Genomic DNA, 25624 nt, shown 5'->3' with positions numbered 1-25624 from the left:
AGCTCACAATATATTGGCTATGCTGAGCCATTACATTCTAACAACTAAAGGTGCTCTCCTTCACCATGCCAGCTTACCCTTCAAATTCAAGGCTAATACCTTTAAAACTTCTGTGTATTCCACTAATCATTTGCCTACACTTATATCAAATCATAAGTCTCTTTATGAGCAAGTGTTTAAAACTAATACCCGTGATTACATCCTTATGGTATTACGAAAGATTCAATTTGAAAGATTTGAATTAGGGTCGATTTGAATAGATAGTGAAATTGGTTTCGTTGATATTGAAAATAACGGTAGTTACGATAACGAGGAGATTGAATATTATATAATATGTTGTTGCATAATAGATTAATCTTCAAATCAATCAAGTATACCTGGGTTCATATTGATACTTCATACAAATAGACCCCTCTCTTACCATTAATTTGCTAATATATTCATAAAACTACAAATAAACAATTAAAAACCAATATAGATGCATAGTAGCAGCTTCCATGGCAGTGGAGGCACAAACTGAAAAGGTAACACAAAACCAGGGCTACCCATGACCAGGGTTCTCTTTGTCTTGGGTGCTTAAATTGGATTTACCCTCCGTCGATTCCTCGGATTTGCCCTGTTATGTCAAATATTCCAAGTTTAAGGTATTCAAATAAAGGAATAGAAGATAGGCAAACAACATTTCCTAAACTCTAAAACCTAACAGAAAATTCTAGAACAATATTAAGCACCATTAACCTTATTTTAAAGAAAGAGATTGATATTTTCATAGAGTAAAACATGGAAAATTAGCGATGTAAATATTTACCTTGCTCTTGTCACGCCATTTAAGTCCAAATGACAGCAGCCCCTCAACCTTTCTTCTAGCACTATCTAGTTGAGTCCTACAAAAGCAAGCTATCTTTGTAAGACATCAAGAAACTTGTAGGAAATTCTCCATTAAGCAAACAACATTCATAACATGCATAAATAGTATCTCCAACTGCAGCATAGCATTATCCCGTTGTCGATTAGAGAATTAAATGTCATTAGAAATCTTAGTTTTAAAACTTAAAAAATATGATTGTTTTCAACCATAATTTGCCAACGCTTTACAATCTTATTCCTGTCAGGAATGCACTTTTGAGATATCTTTACCTTCTATTTCGGGGAAACACCGAAAAAAGAAATTGAATGAAATAGATCATTCCATATCATGTTTTAGATCTGTATAAAAGCATTTCAACCTATTACCTTGATTGGAATCTTATAATAAAAGGACTTTGTGCCAACTTCTACAATATAGTGATATATAGCTATTGTTTCTTATGGACACATCTTAAGGGTCAGATCACATTATGCACCTATGTTATTTGCATTTTATGTGGTCCACAATCCTCTTCATCAACATTAAGATGACTGAAAATTTTTCAAAACATTTTCAATACAATGAAGGATAAAGAATTGGAGGTATGGATCTTGGTGTTTAGAGTGTTCGCCTTTTTTGTACATAAGTGAGTTAATGCTAAAAGAGAATGAAGCTTAAAAGGTTTCTTACTGTGGAGGAGAGGGTACTTTAGTTAGGCCAGGTTCACTTTGCATGGTAGCCTCCAAAATTGATTCTGCTATAGCCACCCTATCTTCCATTAGAGCAATAGAAGCCATAGCTTTCTCGTATTTTTCCTGCAAATTACTTTCGATTGAGAATTGATATAGTCATAAAAGAAAAATCGACTTAAGGGATCTTGAATTTAATCTAAGCACGGAAAAGAAAATAGCAACCACTATAAGGCATCTTAAAATGAATTGCAGAATTAAAGAATATAAGAATGGAACCAACGTAAATTCCTATGGTGAAAGACTCAAAACAATTCAGGAGAATACAACATATCAAGTAGAGGATAACATGAATACATGAACAATTTCGATAGCTTAACCAGTCATGAAGTTGTCAATGGAACAATTTTCCTATTAGTAGCTTAAATAGAAAGAACAGATTCCTACTTGGTGTATAATTGAATGTCTTTGAACTTGCCTTTCGACTTTCACTCCTACATGAAAAGATATGAAATCTATGGTTTGACATTATCTGTGATAGCTAGGACATCAGGAACGATAAGAACCTGAAGCACGATAACTGTGTTTCTCTCCTCAGCTGCATCTTGTTCTGCATGTTTACGAGCGTCTTCAGTTATTAGTTGCTCTTGCTCTAGCTGCATCAGAACCTGTAGCACATGGAAACTAAAAATCACTAATGACTCATAATAGAATAAGAGTTAAGCCATAATTCTAGGAAAAAAATTAGAGAAGAGGCAAAATTATACCTTGTGAACTGCAGCTTCTTGTTCTTTCTTATCGGCAAGACCTTGGTGCAGATCAGCAACTTTTTGCTCCAACTCTTCAATCTACAAAATTATTAACAAAATTTAAACCCTACAAGCAACTAGAGTAGCCCAAAGCTTACAGAAAAAGTATTTTCGCTGAGCAAATTATCTAATGGGATATTGGTACAAATAAGTTTACCTATACCTTTGCACTTAATTCACGCCGGTTATCTTCTTTGACCAGCTCCACAAGTGCTGTCTCTAACTCCTCAGCTCTGAAAAACAACAGGAACCGTAGTTACAAGTAAAAAGATAAGTTGTAGTCATGGACAATTTATCCTATTTCTTGAAGCAGACCGCTATCTATAGTTCCACAAGATGCAGTTTCATTCATAGCTATAATGGATAAAGCAACTCCTTAAATGATGGAAAAAAATGAAATTTCAAATGAAAGCCTAATAGCATCAAGAATCAAAAACCAAGGATTGTAGAATATACTAACCGGAGTACAGCAGCTCTTTTTTCCTCAAGCAACCTAAACAACTCAACCTTCATCCAACCAACCTGAACATAAACTATTAATGATTGAAACTTCAAAGGAGTTGCATAGTGGCTATTAATATCCATAAATTAATCAAAAGTTAAACACTGTTAGAAACCTAAAATGGGTTCAGTAAGTACAATTACAGCTCAGTCCAGGTAACTAGGTTTGAAATGCATTAATTAAAAGTACCCTCTCCTGAAGATCTGGTAGGGAATCGACTTCCGAATCTGCATTTAGGCTAGAGAGCAATTCATCCAGATATAATGAACGAGGCTCTAATTTAGATGCATCTCCATCAACTGAATCTTTAGCCGACTTTCTTTCTTCCATCAACGATTCATGATCATGCTTAAAATTGTATAGCTTAGATGCAAGTCCTTTTGAATCTTTCCAAACCTGACGGCCTATTTTTGCTCTTTCCTCAACAATTAGTAGCACATCTGGTCTATACTTTTCACTCAACTCGTATAATTTAGCATTAGTCACGGATAAAAACCCCATGCAGGAAGTCAAAACAAGTTGGCTGCTATCAAACGTTGAGCCAGTAAGGGATTGCAGCAAAGTGATGGCATCCCCGGCATCTTTAGTTGTAACTAACGCAGGACCTAGAGTAAAATGTCACATTACTAGATTAGTTTTTGAATTCACCATCCATATATAATGTTTCACATATTTCATAAATATAAAATCTTAATACCATATAACTCTATCAAAGCAAGGGCTGTTCGAAATAGCATAACACGATTTCCTTCAAATAGAATCACATCCCAAATGCGAAGAACTGGAGATAGAGGAATCCATTACAAGGTAAACACTATTTCTAGCAAAGAGAGTGCATAAACATTTTGAATGAAGAAAGAATTAAATTGAACTTGCATTTCCACTTTAAATCTTACCACTTTCCCATGGAAGTATATTAATAAAAATGGAGAAAAACCAAGGTGCAGAAAGCCATGTCACCTGCACTCCCAAGTAATCCAGATGGCTGGCTGCACCAGAAGCGTAGACCAAAAATTGAAAGTCACCCAAATTGTTTCACAAAATGCTTGTAAAGGTGATTAATAAATAAAAACTTAAAAAGTAAACAACCCAATTTGGGAAATCTTTCACGCATCAACTCTTCAAACACAAGTTGATCAACCTATAAAACAGAAATATTTAGAATTACAAGTTTGTAAATTGGCAAATCACTTTAAAAATTATGAAATATCATGTAACCATGAAGATAAATGCTAAACATAAAAGAAACTAGAGAAATTTTCTATCATTAGAAAAAAAAATAATAATAAAAAAGAAATTCCAACACAAAATTAAAAACCTGAGATTCTATCATTTCCTCTGTATAGTACCCATTAAAGTAATCATCAATAATGCCTACCAAGGTCCTGAAATAAGTTGAAAGAAATCAGTCTTTAAAGGTGACCTAGCTATTCTTGTACAATGATGAGTATATGCATATGTCTAACAGTTAGCCAAAAGTGGTTCTGCACACCCAATAATCATTCTAGGGTAAAATTTACCAATGTTACTATGACCTGAGTATGAGTACTGTACAATAGTATGCATTTGACATGAGTTTGTTTAATACTTTTTTCTAACTTTTTCATTGTATTTGGAGTCCTATTGCCATACTCATGTCTAAATACATGCCGGAGACAACATAGAAATTTACAACGTATTTCTAAATAGAAATAACAACTTTCGGAAAGCAATATAAAAGCTACTTGAACCTACCAAAATGCATTTTCCTCAGGCATCATAAGTAGCAATAATCCAGCAAAGAAATTCATCGCCTGCATGTATTTGATATGTACAATCAAATGACAACAATAAGTTTAACAAACGAAAAATAATTATGAAAATGTTAATCACTTGCAAACAGAGGTCATTAAGATCCATTCCAATCAAATTTATATCCTAGGAATCAGAAGGTAAAACCGACGAATTGAGTTTTATAGTAAAAGCTTCTATTGATTCTGTTGAAAATAAGAATTCTTTTTCTTATAATTCACTCAAGTATTTACATGGATATAAATACAGAAATATGTTAAACTACATAAGAAAATACAATCTTCACAATAAAATCCCAATACTTTAGCCTTAAGAAATCAGATCAGTCTTGATTAACAAGCCTACCAATAGTCAACACTTCCCCTCAAGTTAGTGCATAGATATCACACAAGCCCAACTTGTAGACCAAATTGTGATAAATTCTGTTGTTGAGTCCTTTAGTGTAGCCTTAAGTCCAGGATTTCGATAATCAATTTTTCTTTGATAAAGTGTCGATCAATTTCTATGTGCTTTGTTCGATCATGTTGAACTGGGTTTTGGGCTATACTAATGGCAATCTTATTGTCGTAATATAAGGATAGTTTTCCTTTATTCGACAACTTCAATTCTTCCTTAACTTTTAATAACCATAGTAGCTCGCAAACACCTTAAGTCAACTCTATATTCTACGTTAGCACTTGATCAAGCAACCACACTTTGCTTCTTGCTTCTCCAAGTGACTAAATTTCCCCCCACAAGTGTGCAATATCCAAATGTAGACCTCCTATCATCCAGAGATCCAACCAAATATACATCCATAAAAGCTTCTATATGTAGATGACGATGTTTAAAAAAGAGGAGACATTTTCTCGGGGTATACTTCAAGCACTGGAGAATGAGAATGACAGCCTGCATATGAGACTCACGGGGGTCGTGTATAAATTGAGTACATATGTTATTTCAGGTCTAATGTGTGTGAGATAAATTAGTCTACCAACTAGTCTTTGACATCTCTCTTTATCCACTAACTCTCCTATTCCAACTTGCAACTTATGGTTATTTTCTATAAGTGATTCTGCAGGTTTACATCCCATCATACCTGTCTCAATCAAAAGATCTAGGATATATTTTCTTTGAGAGATAAAGATACCTTTCTTTGGTCTTGGTAACTTCAATTCCCAAGAAATATTATAACTTTCTTAGATCTTTGATTTTAAATTCTTGAGCCAAACACTGTTTTAGTCGAGTCATTTCTTCTTCATCGTCTCTTGTCATTACTATGTCATCAACATATACAATAAGGAGAGTGATTTTACCCTTGTGATGTTTCATAAAAAGGGTTTGATCGGCATTGCTCAATTGATAACCAAAAGTAATCATAATTTTGCAGAATCTGTCAAACCATGCTTTGGGAGATTGTTTCAGTCCATACAAGGTTTTCTTCAATCTGCGTACTTTCCTTTGAGTTTTTGCATTATCAAATTCAGAAGGAAACTCTATATATACTTCATCTTCTAAGTCTCCATGTAGGAATGCATTCTTCACATCAAACTGTTGTAGATTTTAGTTAATATTAGGAGTACAAGATAACAGAATTCTGATGGTGTTCATTTTTGCAACAAGGGCAAACGTCTCTTGATAATCCACTCCATAAGTTTGAGTGAAACCTTTATCAATCAATTTGGCTTTGAACCTTTCAATTGAACCATCAAACTTGTGTTTCACAGTAAACACCCATTTGCAACCCACCAAATTCTTGTCTACTGGAGGAGTTACTAGCTCACAAGTCTCATTCTTTGCCAGTGCCTTCATTTATTCAACCATGGCTTCTTTCCAATTGGGATCTTCAAATGTTTCATGTCAATCCTATGGAATAGATGTAGAGGATAAAAACAAGGCAAAGGCTTTATAGGAAGGGGACAATGAGTCATAAAAGATAAAGTTTAGACATAGGGTGTCTAGTATAGGATCTAACACCTTTTTTTTTTTGGAAATAGGTTTATCTAAATCATTAGGTAACTCACCAAAAGAAGAAGATTCTTGGCACCTAATAGGTTGTATGATGGCTTCTTTATTCTAAGCTTTCTTAAATACTTCTTTAAATTCAGTTTGTCAAACACCCAACAATCTCCTTTTAAACAGTAATCTCCCCCTAAATAGTAGTTTCCCCTTGAACAATGGTGTTTTCTGGAATAAATTTTTTAATAGTTATTGATTCAGGTATCACTTCTTCTCTCTCATTGTTCTCCCCCTGAAAAGGTGATTGAGTTGTATCATAATAGGCCTCAGTTTCTCTAAATGTTACATCTATACTAACAAAAGTTCTTCTTAAAGAAGAATGATAACACTTGTAACTTTTTTGTGTTGAAGAATACCCAATGAACACACTTTTAAGGGCTCGTGAATCTAATTTGTTTGCTTTTCGATCATGGACATAACAGACACAACCAAATACCCTTGGAGGAACAATATAATTATTTTTACCTTGTAAAGTTTCTAAGGGACTCTTGAAATTAAAGGTTCTGAGTTGCATTATATTAATAAGGTAGGTGGCTACAAAAATTGCATCCCCCCAAAATGGTTTTGGAAAGTTCATGGTAAACATAAAAGATCTAGTGACTTCTAGTAAATGCATATTTTTCCTTTTAGCAACCCCATTCTGTGAACTAGTACTGGGACAATTTGTTTGATGAATTATCCCATAAGTCTTCAAATAGGTATCAAAATTGTACTCTTTACTATTGTCAATTCTACAAATTGTATCTTAGCGTCAAATTGAGTATACACCATTTTATGAAAAGATTAAATGCATGTAAACACATCATTTTTTTTTTATTTTAGCCAATACACTCAAGTCATCCTAGTACAACAATTAATAAAAGTAACAAACCATCGATTACCAAATAATGAGATATGTCAAGTTGATCCCCAAACATCAGAATGAATAGTCATAAAATGAGTATTACTTCTATTATTTTTCAAAGGATAAGAATTCTCAGTGTGTTTAGCAAACTCACAAGCTTCACAAAACAATGAATCAAACCAAGTCTTTGAAAATAAATTGGGATATAACTTTCTCATAACAAAAAATGATGGGTGTCCTAACTGCTTATGCCACTGCATTATTTCTTTGTTGATAACTTTATTACCTCTAAAAAAGCTTGAAAAAATCCACTACTACCCTCCAACATATATAAGTCATTATGCAATCTATCACTGCCAACCTTCCTCCCTAGTTGAAGGTCATGGAATACACAATGATCAAGGAAAAACTCAATTTTACAGTTTAAGGTATTAATGAAGACACTGATAGATAAAAGATTAACCGAAAAACAAGGGACCTGTAGTACAGAGGATAGTTTAGTATTGAGTGTACAATTGACAAAAATTGGTCTAGTTACGGGAGTAAAAGACCCATCGGCTATCATGACATTATCTTTTGTTTGACTTAGGAAGTAGTTTAAAAAACTTTTAGATGAACCTATCATGTGTCTATTCGCAGTAGAATCAATAATTCATGAGTCAAAATTAATGTAAGTATTAAAGGATTACCTAATTTTACAAAATTGGATGTTGGATTTGAGAAAGAGTTAAGTTGGGATAGGAGACATTTGAGGATTTGAATTTCATCTAAATAAAATGTTCCAGTGGATGCAGTTTCTTTAGATGACTCTATAACTTCCAACACATGTCCCTAATATGTCGTGGCTTCCCACAATAATCGCATTGCAGATTATCTTTATGAGGGTTACCATTTTTTCCTTTGCTTTTGAGAGCCACTAGCGCTTAACCCAGCCTTCTTAGTTTGTGTTGTATAAAGCATAACACCTCTTTTGCTTTCTTCTTGTTGGACATTGGAATATGCTTTTTGTAATTACTCGATTTCCAGTGGTGCCGGAAACTTTAATTTTGAAACACCATTTCAGGAAATTGTGTTTGTAAATATTATTATTTAATATTTAAGAGACTATTATAGAAATATATTAAAGTTTGGTCTAATAATTTTATTTAATTGATAGTTAATTAAGGTACAAGTGTAATGATCATAAAGTTAGTGATATCGAAAAATACGCTTTAGAATCCCATTTTCATAACCGAGACAAGAAATATTTTTAATAAATATTTATGAAGTTATATTATAGGTGAATTGAAATTTGGATAGGTAATTTTGATGAATTGGTGATTAATTAAGGTATAGGGACTAAATTATAAAATAGTAAATTTTTGAAACACCATTTCAGAAATTGTGTTTGTAAATATTATTATTTAATATTTAAGAGACTATTATAGAAATATATTAAAGTTTGGTCTAATAATTTTATTTAATTGATAGTTAATTAAGGTACAAGTGTAATGATCATAAAGTTAGTGATATCAAAAGTGCGTTTTAGAACCCCATTTTCAAAAGAAATATATTAAAGCTTGTTCTAATAATTTTATTTAATTGATAGTTAATTAAGGTACAAGTGTAATGATCATAAAGTTAGTGATATCGAAAAATACAATTTTAGAACACCATTTTCATAACCGAGACAATAAATATTTTAATAAATATTTATGGAGTTATATTATAGGTGAATTGAAATTTGGATAGGTAATTTTGATGAATTGGTGATTAATTAAGGTATAGGGACTAAATTATAAAATAGTAAATTTTTATTTGCTATGAATTTTATTAATTAGAAATGGAATAAGGATGAAAGTGGTAATTATACCACTTTATAAATATAGTGGAAGATAGCTTTGTTAATTTATGAAGAAAAATATTATAAAATTAAGATTAATAATAAAATAAAATAAATATGAAATATAATGAACCATGGTCGAAAGAAAGAGAAAACATTTCTATTCTTCCTTCCATGCATCGAACATCATTTTCTTGTATTTTTTTATGTTTTTTAGATCGTAAACTTAATCTAGCTAACCCATGTATCAATTTGTTAAACTATTAAAGTTTTCAAATTTGTTATAATTGAGATTTAAAAGTTTTAAGTGTTAAATTGATAGATTTTAAGCTTAGAAGTGAAAAGGACTAGTTTGTAAAGTTTAATTGCTAGTTTTTGAACATAGGGACTAAGGTGCATAATTTGAAATTGGTGTATTATTTCTATAATTATTGATATATAGGGTTTTATAAGGATGTAACTAAGATCGGTTTTGAAATCGAAGCTCAAATTTGAAAGTTATGAAAAATTTATTTTAGGGCTAAATTGAATAAAATAAAAAAACTTTAGAGGGCATCTGGATAATGAAATTGAACTGATATAGGCACATAATAGGATGATATAAGATGTGTGGAATTTATAAATTGAATTGAATAATAGTATGGATCGAAAATAGAACTAAATAAAAATAATCGGGAAAAGACAAAAAATTTAATAGTCCTTAAATTTTCAGCTTGTTTGCTTATTTAACTAGGTAAGTCCATATGATATGATTACATTTAAATTGTTGTATACTTGACTTATGGACTTGAGTATGTTTGATAGTAATTTGAATTATTTACAATTTGATACAAAAAGTGAGATATGGGCTAAACGTAAAGAAATGATAAACTAGCTAATAAATTTAATATGATAAATTTCAATTTGGGATATTTAATGAATTGATATTTGATTATGACTGATTGAATCATATTGGTATGAATTTGACCGGTTATTGAGATAGAGGATTAAATTGAATAGTTTGCAAAATATTTATACCTTGTAATTGAATATGGTTTGGATAAATTTTGATATTATACCGTTACTTAATTATTATTTGTAGCTAATAATGACATAGGATAGTTGAAAGGAAAAGAAAAGATGAGAGTCAACGATGAGTGATGCGAACTTTCGATTTGTATTTCTATAACCCAAAACTAATTATAGTTAATGAATATTCATGATATATTGCATTATATAGTATTAAGGTAAGCTATTAATAGAAATTAAGTTAAAATATGTTATGTTACATGATAAATTGATGAATTAATGTTGAAATAAGAATGATGGGGTATAAATTGAATTATGTGATGAAGTTAGAAGTTGGTTACTCTATTAAATGTACATGTTTATATTTTAGGATATTTGATAGTACATTGCGGTGTCAGATGAGATGTAGGTTGACTAAATCGAGTATTCGTTCTAAGAATCCGAGTCAAGTTAAGAGGATTTTATGAATGGGATTTGGCTATAGGATAAATTGGATATGCATTATGATACTATACAATACAGCGTGTACCTAGTGGAGTCATTTTAATATTCTGATATGTTTGAGATCATAGTTGAAATGGTATAAGGTTGAGTTGTGATGTACAAAATTGTGTATGCATATTAACAATTAAGTTAAACTTGGAGTTTTTGAATGGCTACTTTTGAATATGGGTGACCAAGCTTAAATGTTGATATTGATGTGGTTGTTTGGTATGAAAATGTGATGGAACAATGTGAGTTCATGGTATGTTTGAATGTGACATAAGATGTTCAAATCGGTGAAATGCTTGGTACAAAATGAGACATTTTACTTTGATGTTAAATTTGAATGATACAAGTATGGTGCATAGAGTGGTTACTTTGGCATTGTGTTTATTAAAGGTTGAAGCATGAATAGTATATTTTGATTGTAAATTGGTTGAGTTTGGTTAGTTGATGAACTATGTTTGCTTAGTTGATGAGTTTGTGTTTATTAAATGATGAACTATGTTTGTTTAGTTGATGAGTACATAGGTTTTTAGATTTAGAAATATGACAATTTCATTTAGAATTATTTGAATAATCTTATAATTGTTTAAATGGATGTTTTGGTTCATGTTTTGGTAAAGCTTAATGTAAGTAAGATTGTACACTTGCTCAATAAGCAAGCTATTGATTGAGTTTGGTATTGTGTAGGCATTAATGGTATGTTTTACACCACACGGCATGTCCACATGACACACGAGGCGATGACACGGTCTTCTGTCTATTGGATAATAGGTAATAATAGAAGTACATGGTTCTCGATTGTCACACAGGCTGGCCACACGCTCGTGTGAGTACTATAGATATTGATCATTTAGTTTTTACACAACTTTAGTTTGTTTCACAGCCCAACTACACAATTGTGTGACTTTTTTTAAATATTTGACAATTTGACCCACACGGCCTCAATGAGTTAGACAGTCTAGATATAAGGTCGTGTGATTCCAGTTCTACACGGTTACAGCTTGTTACATGGCCTGGGTACACGACCATGTGACCCTTGATCTACACAATTGACCTTCTTTTTGTAAAAGTTTCAAAATTGTCATTGTTCGATTTTGGGTCAATTCTAAAGTTTTCGTAACCTCAATTTTAAACCCAATTTTGTTTGCAAAGCATTATTTGTGTGAATGTATGTTTTTATTCAATTTTTAGTTGAAAATTTGATATCAGATTTGCTTATTATTGTTATGTTAATAGTTGTAACATCCTATAGCTCAGGTCTGATGACCGGACCGGTGAGAGGTGTTACAGTGAGTATATGTGTCACAAATGGTATGAGTTCAGATTAGGAATGGAGTGGTTATATATTTTTGTTTGAATATGGCTACTTGGACATGAATTATAAATGGTTTAAAACTCTGTTATGCTAAGATGTTAGTAAACTTGATGAATTAATTACAATTGTACATGATTTTGTATAAAATATAATATCTAATAAGTTGCAATATTTGAGCTTCTGTAAACTTGTACTAAACACGGAAATGATTGTATATTAATTTAAATGAATGAATTAGGTGATATTAGAAGTGGTAAATTGGAAAAATAGGATCGATAAGGGCATTCTTTGCTATGCTACGATTAAAAATGTTATTATAATAAGTTTGATGAAATGTCTATATATTTTAATGTTTGAAGTGAGAAAGATTGTTGTTAGTTTTGCACACTTTATGTTTATATTGAAAATATAAAGCTTGGTAACTCTAAGTTATAAGAATAAGGTAGATATGAGTATATAGACATAAATGTTTACTTTCTGTAGAATTGTTAATGCTAATTTACATACTTAAATTATAGAAATACCACTGAGTATTTTACTTAGAATACAATTTATTCTCCCTGTGTGCATATGAGATCAATTCGAGAATCCCAGACATCAACCTTAGCATCCAATCCACAATCCCGACCTTAGCAATGTCTTTTGGTTTCCATCTTTATTTATATTTGTCATGCACATGATAAGTTAGGTTTTGTGGTGGTTGAATGATATTATAATTAAATGTTATATCTTATAACCTAGTAGTAATATATATATGATGGGACTGTTGTTTGTTATTAGTACATATATGAATGAAATATAAATTTACTTTAGCATGATTAAGGAATGTATACTCGACTAATAATTATCATTTAAACTGTAACTTAGACCCGGTGATTGGGTTGAGTTTAGGGTGTTACACTTTCTTAAGAGAATGAAAAGGAATTTTGTAACATCCCAAAAATCGAGGGTTAGTAAAATTAGGTTTGTGAATCGAGAGAGAGTGGTCATGCCTTAATTTCTGATATTATCTATGCATTTTTAGGAAATAAATGAGGTGTTGGTTTGTTGGATAAGTGTTAGTGAAACATTTCTTGATACCTAAGTTCAAATCCCTTCTCTCTCACCTTTTTTATTATTTTGCTAATTTTACCTTAAACCCTAGCATGTGGCATGCCTTATTTTTAAAATAAATATTGCAAAATTATTTCAATAATGAAGAAAAAACCTAATGATTAAAAGAAATATGAGAAAGTATGAAAATTAAATGAGGTCCCAAGTTCAAATCCTTTCTCTTGTGAAATATTTAAATTTTGCAATATCCCTTGTTTTTTCGTGTGTGTATCATCCATACCCTTGAACCCTAAGTATAAATACAACATTTTATTTTATTTTTCAGCATTTAATTCAATTTTTCCCTACCCTAACCATTCACCCTCTTCCTCTCCTCTTTCCTTTTCAATTTTCTTTTTTTCTCTGATTGTTGCCGTCGTCTACACCTCCCATTTTACCATCTCTTTCTTCTTCTTTTTGCATCAAGATTGTGCATCACCTCCTTTACTCTATTTCTACCATTTATCCTCACCTAAATCATCCCCAAATATAAAATATTGAACCCCAAGATCGATCCTGAACATTGCCAAGAAAGTGTCATTATCGTTTCTCTCAACTAGCTTGGGTAAGATCTCTTCTCTTCAATTTCTTGATTAATCTTGTCAATTAAAAATAAAAATTTCTAGATTTGGAATTTGGAGGATTTTAAATTATTTCAAATTTATTTTTCCAGATTTTAATGTGATCTCAAACCGTTTTAAATTCAGCCCTCCACTATAGGTGGTGGTGCGTGTGTCTATGTGTAAGAAGGGGGTTGTTTTGTTTCTTGATTCTTGCCCATATTTTTTAGCATTAAATTGACTTCTTAAATCCTCCTAATCAATATTTAATCACATGTTCAATTAAGGAAAGACGTTCTTGATCAATTAGCCATTCGGATCTCACAATTCAGGAAGCGTAAGTGCAATTAAGGATACCTAGTTTGTTATTTCGACATAGTTGTGGGTAAAGGTTATGAATTAATTAAATGAAGAAATTTAATCATTAACTAGCTACTAATTTTTCCAGTATATTATTGAATTAGGTGCTGACCCAAACGCCCCAAATCATCTGTAAAGGCGAAGAACGATTGTGCGTATGGTTCGCATCGATACAGTGTAAGAAATCTAACTAGTTTAGATTCATAAAATAGTTATAATTTTGAAAATTGGTTTAAACTCATAAGTGGGAGTTTGGGGGCTGGTTTAATGGTAAATTGATTGAATTTATACTAAATTTTGGTTTAGGTTCGTTTAAGGAATTATTAAGGAAAATTAGAAGATTCGCTAGTATGCTACGAGGAAGCGAAAAATAAGGTATGGGGTCCTAAGCTCAAATTATTTGAAAATGTTAAATACCATGTTATATTTGATAAATTAACTTGTTAATTAGATTGGCTTAATAGCCAAATTATTAATTTTGTAAGTGGCCGAACAAGCCTTGAAAGATTGACATGTTGGCAAAATTGTTAGTTTGATAGTATGAATGTTTGAGTTTGTAATTGCATATTTGAGTTATGAGATATGAGAATGTTTGACTGAATGATATAATGTGTTGAGATGTTAAGCTTATGTATGATTTAAACCCATGAGATATTTTTTATATTGTGTACTGAAAAGGGTGTTATTTACGCACAATGAAAATCCGTAAAGTATGTGAAATTGAACGATATTGATTGATACCAACACAATGGTAATTTGAAAGATTGGAACACTGTTTCCATTTACTGAAAGTATGTGATTATTGAAGACATACTGAGCATGTCAAATGAATGTAAAAAATATTGAGATATGATTATGTATGAGATTGTGTGGCATATTGCATATGCATTAGGTTGGGATTTCGTGGTTGACGAAAGAGTTCCATAGAGTTTCAGCAGCATATTAAGTCCGCATTATTCGTAGTCAGCGCACTGCATCTGGAGTACCAAGGGGAATGGTGATTTATCACATTTTACTGGCAACTTGTCTGCATTTTTACTGGCAGAATTTTCTACATATTCTTATTGGTGGTTTTAACCACAATGGGCTTAAACCTATAATGTGTTGGAGTTCGGATGATGGGTTCTGGAGAACTCGTGGTGTGTAGCGGATAGTATGGGTAGAGACCTTTTTACATTGCATCATGTGCACGACATATTTGAATGTTATTGATTTATGCTACGTATTATATTTTATTGTATTGAATGATATCGAAATTAATGATTATTATTCGAATGAATGATGACCTATGCTCATACACCATTTGACATCGATATTGATAATGGCTATGTAATGATATGAAATTCCTATGATGATTTGTGCTTTTCTAATAAAGCTAATATGTTTCACTATATTTGATATTTATGTTTGTTTAAATAATTGTTCGACTTACACTGAGTTTTTCATAAGATCACTCCCTAATAGTGTTTAACTTTGCAAGTAAACCTCAAAACTAAGACCGAACTTGGCATACGGAGAATCTCCTTGGACCTTGAACTATTCTTAATAAGTATTATTAAGTCTTTATCAGTTTTGGTTTATAATTTTTAATTATTTTGGCTTGGTCACTTTTCTTTTGAGGATTTTTGCATGCATGGATTACTCAAGCATAATAATTGGATAATGCATTCTATCGGGCTTAAGTAAAATTTGATATTGTTCCCTAGTTTCCGCTGCATTGCAAAGGAATCATTTTTGAAAAACAAATTGATAAGGCAACTAAGTTTTCAAAATGACTTGAAAAATGATTTTTTTCGCTACATTAGTTTAACATTGAGTTTTTTTAATAAAAAAAAGAGCGACAAGCAAACGATTTTTCTAAAATAACACTACCAACAATAAAATGAATCCTAAGTATACACGACCTAATGAGTGAATGCTTTTAAGCTAACTCAAAGTACAACTACGTTTTTTCCTCTAAAATGAGTTTATTTAAGGTCTTCAAAAGTAATGTAAGTTAGTTTAACCATTTCGGTGGCTAATGTAGCTTTTTCAATCTAGGCATAACGTCTAGGCTGGGTTTAGGAGGTTACAAATTTTTTTCGAAAACTTGAACCCAAATTTGATCATACTCGATGTTTAACCCAGCTAGAAAGTCGTAAGCCCTCTCTTTTTCCACAAGCTGTTGACACTTCACTACATCTCCAGTATAGTCTGCTTGGAAGTCTTGGTAATAATCTAGCTCCTTCCATAAACCGCTCAGTTCAGAAAAATATTGAGAAATTGACATCTCACCTTGCTTAGTGTTGGGAACTTTATTGCAGGTTTCAGAAATCTGAGCATCATTACCAACTTGTGAGTAGGTAAGAGTAATTGCATTCCATTTTTTTTTTGCAGAGTCAAGTAACAAGTATGTTTTGGAAATATGAGGTTGCATAGAGTTTATAAGCCAATACATAACAAGAGAATTATCTGAGTCCCACTAATCATAAGTGGAATCATTCACAGCGGGCTTTTTCGAATCACTAGTAATATACCCCTACAGTCCTCTAACTTTGATAAACAATAAGCATGATTGTGACCATGCAAGATAATTGTGCCCACCAAGTTTTACAGGACTGATTTGCAAAGAGGGGTTATCATAATTTTTTTTTGTTTATGCCATATTTTTCTGTCTCTATTTTTTTCTAAAAAAAAGCACCGTGAGAGCCAATAACAGCAAGAGAGACCAGAGAAACACCAATAAAGTCAATGGTGGTAGTCGGAGAATCAAACTCGATGGATGTGAGCTACACACGCCGGCGCGTGGGCAAGTACACCAAAGGTGTGGGTGGCGTGTGAGGGCCACGCGTAGGGGGTTTGTTCATTAGATTTTAAGGTTTCATTGGAGATAAGATTGTAACTTTGTTGAAAGGGACAAAGAGAGAAAAAATAGGCCGAAAAATAGAGAGTACCAAATTGGATTTTCTAGGGTTTGGGAGGGTTTGGAATTTCAAAAAAAATAAAGGCTCCCTAAATATGGTTCTCAAGCTCTTGATACAATGTTGAAAATAGGAATTCTTTTTCTTATCCATTAACTCAAGTATTTACATGGATATAGATACACAACTATGTTAAACTACTTAAAGAAGTACAATCTTCACAATAAAATGCAATACCAACCTTAATTAACAAGCCTGCCAATAGTCAATGGTCAATAAATTCTCCAGTAGACATTACCGATTTCAAGTTTCAGAGTCATAGTTTAAAATTAAATCATCAGAGTTGTTCTTGACATCCCAAGATTTGTTTTCAATCAAAAGAATTATGACTTCTTTGTGCCATGCTTATACAACAACAACATGACTTGGACATGGAAAAGATAACAATATTGGATAAAATTCTAGATATAAAATAAAGAACAGTTTCTTGGACAGATTCTAAAGAACATAAGAGGGAAAGCTAACCGAAAATTCTATATATAAATTAAAGAAAAGTTTTGATGTAGATGGACAATTATGAAAAGTATAAGTAGGTTTCTACTGATAAAGGAGAAAAAAGTTATTATAACTAATCAATTACCTGACAGTACCCAACGGATGGGTTATGCCGAGCATATGCTAAAAGTAAACGCCTCAAGGAATCCCTACCATTATCATTCAAAGATGGATGACCTGGAAAAGTTCGCGGTAAATCCTGAAAACAAACAAACAAGTTAGCTAAAGGAGGAATGTAAAAGTCAAGATAAAACAGAAGATGTAGCACCAAGTTGTTTAAAGGATTGAATAGCAAAATCCTGGATCTAATGACCTTCTCAATTTGCTTTCTCCATCTTTTGAACACACTTGATGAGTTACTATGTTGATCATCATCATAGTTTTCTTGAGCCAGCAAATCCTCGTAATATCCTTCCACTCGTCGTGCCTTAACACCTACAAAGGCTTGCCATATCTACAAGGAACATAGTATAGCAAACAATTCATTTTTTGACAAATACTATGACAATAACAAATAGGGAACTTTCAATCTTTACCTCTCCTCTGAGATCCTTTGGCACTCCTCCAAGAACAAGGCTCTCCAGCTCTTCTTTCCAAGGAAAGGGTGGTTCTTGAGAAGCCTCATTGCCTGCATTACTTTCTTCCCCAGTTGGGATTTCATTAACACATACCTTTTCCTCAAACTCATCATCGGATTCTCCATTTGGAAAATTTGTCTCTTTTATTGATGGAAGATGGTCACGACTTTCATTCATATTCATATTTTCCATATTCTTTCGCTTCTTAACCCTGGAACCCATCATATTCTCAATGACACAAATAGCTGGTCTAGTTTTGACCCATCTTTCAACCTTGCATGTCCTTGTTTCTTCTGCGAGTTGCACCTCCTTTTCACTTTCAGTTGAATAAGCAGAAAAGGGCTCTTCTGTTTCACTTTCTGGCGAACCGACAGAATCAGGCTTTGCACTTGGAGTATCTCCTTCCCTATTTCTCTCTAAAGAAACCTCTTCATTTAACTCGGTGGTTTCAGTCCGTGATGTCTCTTTGCTTTCATGTAGAGAAACAACTTCTTCTATGACTTTAATAGCATTACTTTGGAATGCCTCCTTATATTGCACCTCAGAAGCAACTTCTTCATTCACCTTAGCCGGCCCCGCATGCAATGTCTCTTTAGTTTCTGCGTCGGCAGGAGCTTTTCTTTTTAGCTTAGTATCCCCAACTTGCGATGTTTTTCCATCATCCTCCTCGAAAAGGCTTGGTTCTATATGTCTTGCAAGCTGGTCAAAGAAGACTTTCCATATATTCAATCTTTCCTTTTCCTCTTTCTGGCAAAGTAATTAATATATCAGTAACCAAAACCAAGTAACCAACCATAAATGCTATATCAAAATATTTTTTCATAAATTAATGCAACGGATCATTAGAATACAAGAATCAAATCTAGATGGAAATTTCTACCTTGTAGATATTAACATAGTGCCTATATGTTTGTATGTGTTGAGGTCTCACTGCAAATCCATAGGTGTCCCTGTTCACGTTATTGAACTCATTTCCAAATGAAAATTAAACCAAAAAAATAAAAATAAAAAACCATAAGATTAAGAACCTAACTTCAAACAATTTCAATGTCAAAATGACTAGAAATTTATACCAAAAAACAATATAATTTATAAAAGAAAAAACCAGAAACTTGCTTGGAATCACTTTCCAAAGAGCGTCTGCTCAACAAGGACAACAACATACTTGACAAACACTTACAATTCTACAACTGTCCATAACTTTCTTTTGTTTTAAATTAAACTCATTCAACATTTCACAATGGATCAAACCCCTTCACCACTCTTTGTTTACTATACAAATTACAAAATCCAATTAAAAATAAACCAAAAACTCCGCCTTTTTTAGCTCCAAAAGAAAAAAAGGAAGAAAAATTTTCAAAAGCACAATTGATGAAATAGTTAAAAAAATATAAAACCCATAAATTGTCAAAGCAAAAAGAGAGAGAGAGAGAGAAATCAGGGTTTAAAAGACAAATGTAGAAACAAGAAAAATTCCAAGTACCTCTTTGGTTCCACGGATTGAAAGAAAGTCAAGATCGATTCTGGCATTGTTGCTTTGAATGTTGATTCACAGCTAGAAATTGTTTTTTTTTTTCTAAATTATTTTTATGATTAATAAAATTGTGGGTTAACTTGTATGATTGGGAAGATCCAAGGATGTTTCTTGATTATTTTTTCTTACAACTAAATTTTCAGGGCCTTTTTAAAAACAAAAACAGAAAAAGAACAAAAATTCTCGAGTAAGCTCGATATTTGTTCGGGTTCTAGTTGTTACAATTAGAAAGCGGATAGACACGTGTGTTAAATGAGCGGGCTTTTTTGTTTCAAGCAACGTTAAAATCACCGATGAACTTGGATTGGTGACGACGTGGCAATGAGTTTGATGTTCAATCTGTGAGTCACCGACGAGTATGGTTGAGTTTGATTATGTAAGGTTAACTCAATGGGCTCCACAAGAATTGTTTCTTCTAGATCTACATGGATAGTTAATCTTTCAATCCACGTCATCATGTATTGTGTCCCTTTCTTCGATGGAACTCACACCCTAACTTTACCAAACTCTTTCTTTCCTTTTTAACATTCTTTAAAAATATTTGCTTAAACTAAAACTAGGTTATCATTCAAAATTTTTAGTATTGTCTATTTCATTTCATTTTATTATTATTATTTTGAATAATTTCATTATAAATTCTGCTCCTTTAACAAAATGTATAGAATTACCCATAACTTCTACCCAATCCATAAATAGGAGGATAATGTGCTTCAGCGCACTTGAACCCACATCCTCCTACATTAGCAACAATGTCCATATCAATTGAGTTAAGACTCAATCAGTCTATTACGTTTTATTTTATCCAATCTGGTCATTGATAACAGGGAGAGAAAAAATATCAACAAATTGTGAAATTAAGGAGTACCAAATTATATTCATTTTTTGTTTAAGTTGGCTAATTAACCTTTTAAAACCATATCTTATATTTTTATTTAATATTTTAAGCATAAATAATTTATATTATTTTTGGTATTGAATTATAGGCTTAATTCACTATTTGAACTCTAAAATATACCCGTTTTCTCATTTTAGTACCTAAACTTTTTTTTGTCTCAATTTAGTACCTAAAGTATCAATTTTCTCTACTTTTAGTCTATTTTGTAATAGTCGTTAAAAAAATCCGTTTGGCAATTTTGGCCAATGAGAAAGCACCACGTTGTATAATTTGACCAATAAAAAAATACCACATGACAATTAGGTTTATTTAAATTAAAAATATTAAATTTAAAGTAAAAATATAAATTTATAATATTAAATATTAAAATATTAAAAAGACTTTTATTTTGATAGACCATTGGACCGATGTTGACTAGCCAAGTGATACTATTAAAACACACTTGTCCTTTTTATTTTTAATTTATATATATATATATTATATTATATTGATTATAAATTTTGTTAAAAGTTTAAAATTAATTTTTATAAAATTTTAAAATATATAATTATAAATTTTAAAAATTAAAAATAAAATATAAAAATTAATTTAAATTTATAAAAATTATATTTTAGAATTTTATAAAAATATTTTAAAAATATTTTAAAAATTTTATATGTTATATATGTTTTTTACATTGATAATCAATATAATATATATAATATTGTAAAAAATTAAAAAAGGACACATAATGTGTTCTAATAGCGTCATGTAGCCAGTAAATGTTGGTCAATAGCCCATCAACAATCGATTAAAGTTAAAAATGTTTTTTAGCATTTAAATTAATTGTTTTTATTTCAAATAAACTTAATTGTCACATAGCGTTTTCCCATTGGCCAAGGTTGTTTAACGAAATTTTTAACGGTCATTACAATTGGACCGAAAAATAGAGAAAACTAATACTTTAGGCACCAATTTGGGATAAAAAAATTAAATATTAAAATAAAAAATAGATATACTTTAGAGGTCAAATCGTGAATTAAGCCTTAATTATGTTGTTATATATTTAAATTTCATAAGATATATAATATATATTTTAAAATTGAAAAACTAATCAACTTAGACTCTAAATTTTAAATATTAGAGTTTAAGCACAACTCATATTTTAAGTAAATATAAATTTTACACAAACCCTTTTTAATACAATATTAGAGTTAACGATGATATAACATAATTCGAACCCATACCAAAGGAATATGTGACAAAAAATTTTAATCTGCTTTCGTAGACTTAATATTTATATGCATGTATCAAAAATATTCAAACCCCCAAAAAAAATGAAAATCTAATCTGTACAAACCGAATTTAGCTAGGCCAGCAGCTCTCATAAGGGAAAATTTCGCAACGCTTTCCCATTTATCGCAAAGGAAAAGATACGGCGAGCCTCTTCCTCGGCCCTTCTATATTCTTTCACGTAACCCTACTTACCTACCAACCGGCCAACAACCAACCAATCCGATGGCAACCACCACCCAGAAACCCGTCGCCGCCGCAACCTCCACCCCCACCCCCACGACTCCTGCATCCGTCACTCTCGCCGCCATTTTATCTGCAGAACCAAACCCTAAGAAGATCGTGTCATCCTCCTCGGATAAGTCTGATCCTCCTAACGCTGAGGGATCTCTGAAGGAGAGTGGGGGTTCGAAGACCACCGGGACTACTGTGGGCTCGGTCGTCGGGGATGAAAGCGGTCCCGTTAACGATATCCAGAAGAAGATTCGCCGAGCTGAGCGGTTCGGCGTACCTGTACAGTTGTCCGAGCAAGAGAAGCGTAATTCTAGGGCCGAGAGGTGAATTCTTCAATCCCCCCCCTTTTTTTGTTTTAGGTATTATTTATGTTTTTCCTTTCGGTTTGTACCTAGTTGACGAACATCTCTGAAGGGAAAATTTTCTTTTTCGATTTATTTCTAAAAAAGGACTATTCTGATTTTATTGTTTAAACGCGATTGTCGATTCATTGTGCGCTGAGAAGTATAGGTTAACACTCTTGAATTTGTTTTTTGTTTTGATTGTTTGGAATCTCTTAGCAGCGCATAATTTTCTAATTTATTCTCTTTCTTTGATCAATCTATCCGTTTGTTATCTAGAAATTAGTCTAACCCCTTTGTAATCTTACCTAGTTGCCTTGATAAGCATGCCTGTGTTTTTGGCTCATTATAATGTTCTGTTGGGTTTTCATTTAATTTTTTATGGTAAAGGTTTAGTAACAGTATTTGTGGATGTTGAACCCCATTCCTTGAGTTTTCTTTGTGTTTGTTGATTTGTGAACCAAACATGTCTCAGGTTTGGCACTGCACCCAGCCCAAAGGGATCAGAAGCATCGAAGCAATCAGAGGAGGTGAAGAGGAAGGCTAGAGCTGAGAGGTTTTTTGTCCATACCACCTTTACCCAATGATGATATTACTCGGAGTTGCATTTAATCTATTTATTAATTCTTTTTGTGGGTTCTCAGGTTTGGGCTTGCTGTACCCTCTACAACTGTTGATGAGGAAGAGAAAAGGAAAGCTCGTCTTGCCCGATTTTCACCATATTCCAAACCTGACACCATTGAAGGAGAAAAAAGAAAAGCAAGGGCAATCAGGTACATTCCAATGCTAAAGAACTGCTTCTTACATTGTTAGAGATCTATAAATGCCTATAGAAATCACTATTGACAAAGGTTTATGCATGTTGAGGTTGGAATTTGATTTTTTTTCCGCTGGTCTTTCCAGGTTTTCGGATCCCCTGTCAACTTCTTTAGCACAGGTAAATCACAAGGGGACTATTGAACCAGTAAGGGTTTAATTTAGTTGTTTCTCTGGCAAAGTTGTTGGATCATAGAAAATTCAGTGTTTTAAGGTTGTATACATTTTTTTACAGGAGGCTCCTGTTGCTGGAAAGGCTGCTGGAGGACTCTAAATAGAAATTACCATAGTTAGAAGGTATCTTTGGAGATATGCATTGCTTTAATCATGTATATATCTGCATCTGTGCTCAGAAATATACTTGTTTAAATAGGTCTATATCAGTTAACTTAGAGGTTGCATTATTATTTTCTTTTCCTTTTCAGGTCTAGTGTCCTAACAGCTTGTGATTTGCTCAGCAGCTTCCTTACAATGTTTTATTTCTAACATCAAAATTTAAGCTGCAATACTCCATCTCCAGATGAATTTCTAAAGAATTGGCAATGTTCTTTTGGCAGTTTGGAAGGTGTTTTACAGTGTCTATTCATTTGGTGAGGCCTATTGGAATCAACAACCACCTGGAGTGTTAACCTCTCTTAAATCCTACAAAAAGCATTAGAAATTCTGGAGTAATGGCTATAAATTTTCTACTTTCCCGGTTAGATAATTTAGTTGAGAAAGTATGGGGGTGGTTATTAGATTCATCCTAACAATCAATGAGTTTGTTTATTTGCTGTTGTAACAATTGGGCAGCATCTTATACTGTTTTAAGTTGCATAATATGATCAAGTGTGAGACAGCAGTAGTATTCAAAATTGAGTCCGACATCCATTTCCATAGTTAAAATAGCAAATGGCTTCTTAGGAATTCTTGAGCTCTGTTTCTCATTTCCTAATCTCTAGATGAAAAGGTATTTGCATCTTTTTTTCTGCTTTTCATATGTTGGACAATTGATGAACTTAGATGCCTTCAAGCAAACATGGATAACTTGTTTTCTGCATTTAGATTAAAAAGTTATTAGAAAGGCTGTAGTGTGGGAGTTTATCAGGAGGCTTATCTATAGACAAATTAGATTGTTATTGTTCATTTGGTCTGTCATCTTCTTGTTTTTGTTCCTTCTAGAATAGACTTGACCCAGTTTTGTAAAAAGAAATGAAAAAGCAATTTTCAGGTATGTGCATGAGCATGCATGTTAATTCACGCGATGGTTGCAGGACTGCATGCATTTGGTTGCTCTGTGATGAGACTGCTGGCTGAAATGGCATTAGTTCAACTTAGCTAGTATCTTCCCAATATAAATTGTCCATGCAATGTTGTTAGGATATTTTACAAGTGCTGTTCACAGCATGATCATTAGAGAAATGATGAAAATTGGGAATGGTTTGATAATATGAAGATTGCTTTTGTGGGTAATATTTTCAATAGATGATGAGCTTTATGGGATCCATAAGTGAAAAACTCACTGAGCTTGTTACTTGAGGATCTCAGGATCAGTGATTAGTATTTGAGATAAGTGAACACTCCCCTTTAAGGTGATTGCTAGCTTCCGTAGGTCTCACCAGGTGAATGAATTTGGGTAATCTCTACAAGGTAATTTGTGGTGGAAGTGAATGCCGTTCAATGTTCACTCGTGTAATATTTTGTTTTTATTAAAATAACTAGCTTCTTTGTGGTTGGATATGTTTGCATGGAAGGCCGGATAAACATGATTGGTTCCTTCTATATGTTGATAATATTTTAGTTAATTTTACTTCCTAGTCAAAGTTGGTGTAAAACTGTAAATGGGAATTCATCTAAATCTTGTATTGGGTTCTAAGGTATCAAAACAACTTTTTTCTTCTTCTTAGGATCATATGCTCTGTTAAATTTCATTTCATGTATATCATATTTCAAGAGTTTGTGTCGTATTTTCATTTGTTTGCGTTAAATGTGTATAAAATGACTAATTTACTCAACTCTATAGTGGTATCGTACAAGGGTTAAAACTAAAGGGTGGGGATCGCCTAAATATTTTAACTAGTTTTCACCAATTTGCATGGTGTGGCAATCAACTTGGGACCTAATGCTACCAAAGATAAGGGAAAAAAACATACAATCTTTCTCCTCAGCTTTATTATTATTTGAGAAAATAAATGAGTTTGTCACAAAGAAAGTACATGGTTGATCCATTGGTTAAATTTCAACTTACCCTCAATACCGAATCCTGCCTTGTTACAAATGAAAGTAACAAAACTAGCACAACACTCTTTCAATTGATGCATGCGAATCATCTGTCTATGACAATTTTAGCCGATCAGCATAGTCCAAGACAAACATAACTTTATCATGGGAATC

The 25624-nt window shown here is 32.4% G+C and overlaps 2 protein-coding genes across 5 annotated transcripts; one reads left to right on the top strand and one right to left on the bottom strand.

The window, feature by feature from the left end:
* Positions 1–332: 332 nt before the first annotated feature.
* LOC105768174 (uncharacterized) lies at positions 333–19869 on the bottom strand. Its single transcript, XM_012587947.2, has 18 exons — positions 19643–19869; positions 19040–19109; positions 18118–18906; positions 17895–18035; positions 17667–17780; positions 4582–4640; positions 4166–4232; positions 3937–3988; positions 3744–3836; positions 3545–3628; positions 3037–3452; positions 2806–2867; positions 2509–2578; positions 2304–2384; positions 2103–2204; positions 1538–1662; positions 809–884; positions 333–616 (listed from the first exon to the last, which is right to left on the bottom strand). Exons 1-18 carry the CDS (start codon positions 19687–19689, stop codon positions 542–544), a joined length of 2523 nt encoding a protein of 840 aa, XP_012443401.1. The 5' UTR covers positions 19690–19869; the 3' UTR covers positions 333–541.
* Positions 19870–21897: 2028 nt separating this feature from the next.
* LOC105768176 (protein MODIFIER OF SNC1 11) lies at positions 21898–25142 on the top strand. Of its 4 annotated transcripts, none has more exons than XM_012587952.2 (6): positions 21898–22417; positions 22911–22991; positions 23080–23208; positions 23339–23372; positions 23487–23548; positions 23809–25142. In XM_012587952.2, exons 1-5 carry the CDS (start codon positions 22086–22088, stop codon positions 23523–23525), a joined length of 615 nt encoding a protein of 204 aa, XP_012443406.1. In that variant the 5' UTR covers positions 21898–22085; the 3' UTR covers positions 23526–23548; positions 23809–25142. The 4 variants fall into 4 exon arrangements, with proteins under 4 accessions (XP_012443406.1, XP_012443405.1, XP_012443404.1 ...); XM_012587951.2 differs by having other exon boundaries at positions 23677–25142; XM_012587950.2 differs by having other exon boundaries at positions 23339–23399.
* Positions 25143–25624: the final 482 nt, after the last annotated feature.

This window comes from Gossypium raimondii, chromosome 4 (genome assembly GCF_025698545.1).
Source record: "Gossypium raimondii isolate GPD5lz chromosome 4, ASM2569854v1, whole genome shotgun sequence".
Lineage (NCBI taxonomy): Eukaryota > Viridiplantae > Streptophyta > Magnoliopsida > Malvales > Malvaceae > Gossypium > Gossypium raimondii.
The sequence above is the reverse complement of the archived record's forward strand: the minus strand, read 5'-3'. Positions and strand labels throughout refer to the sequence as shown.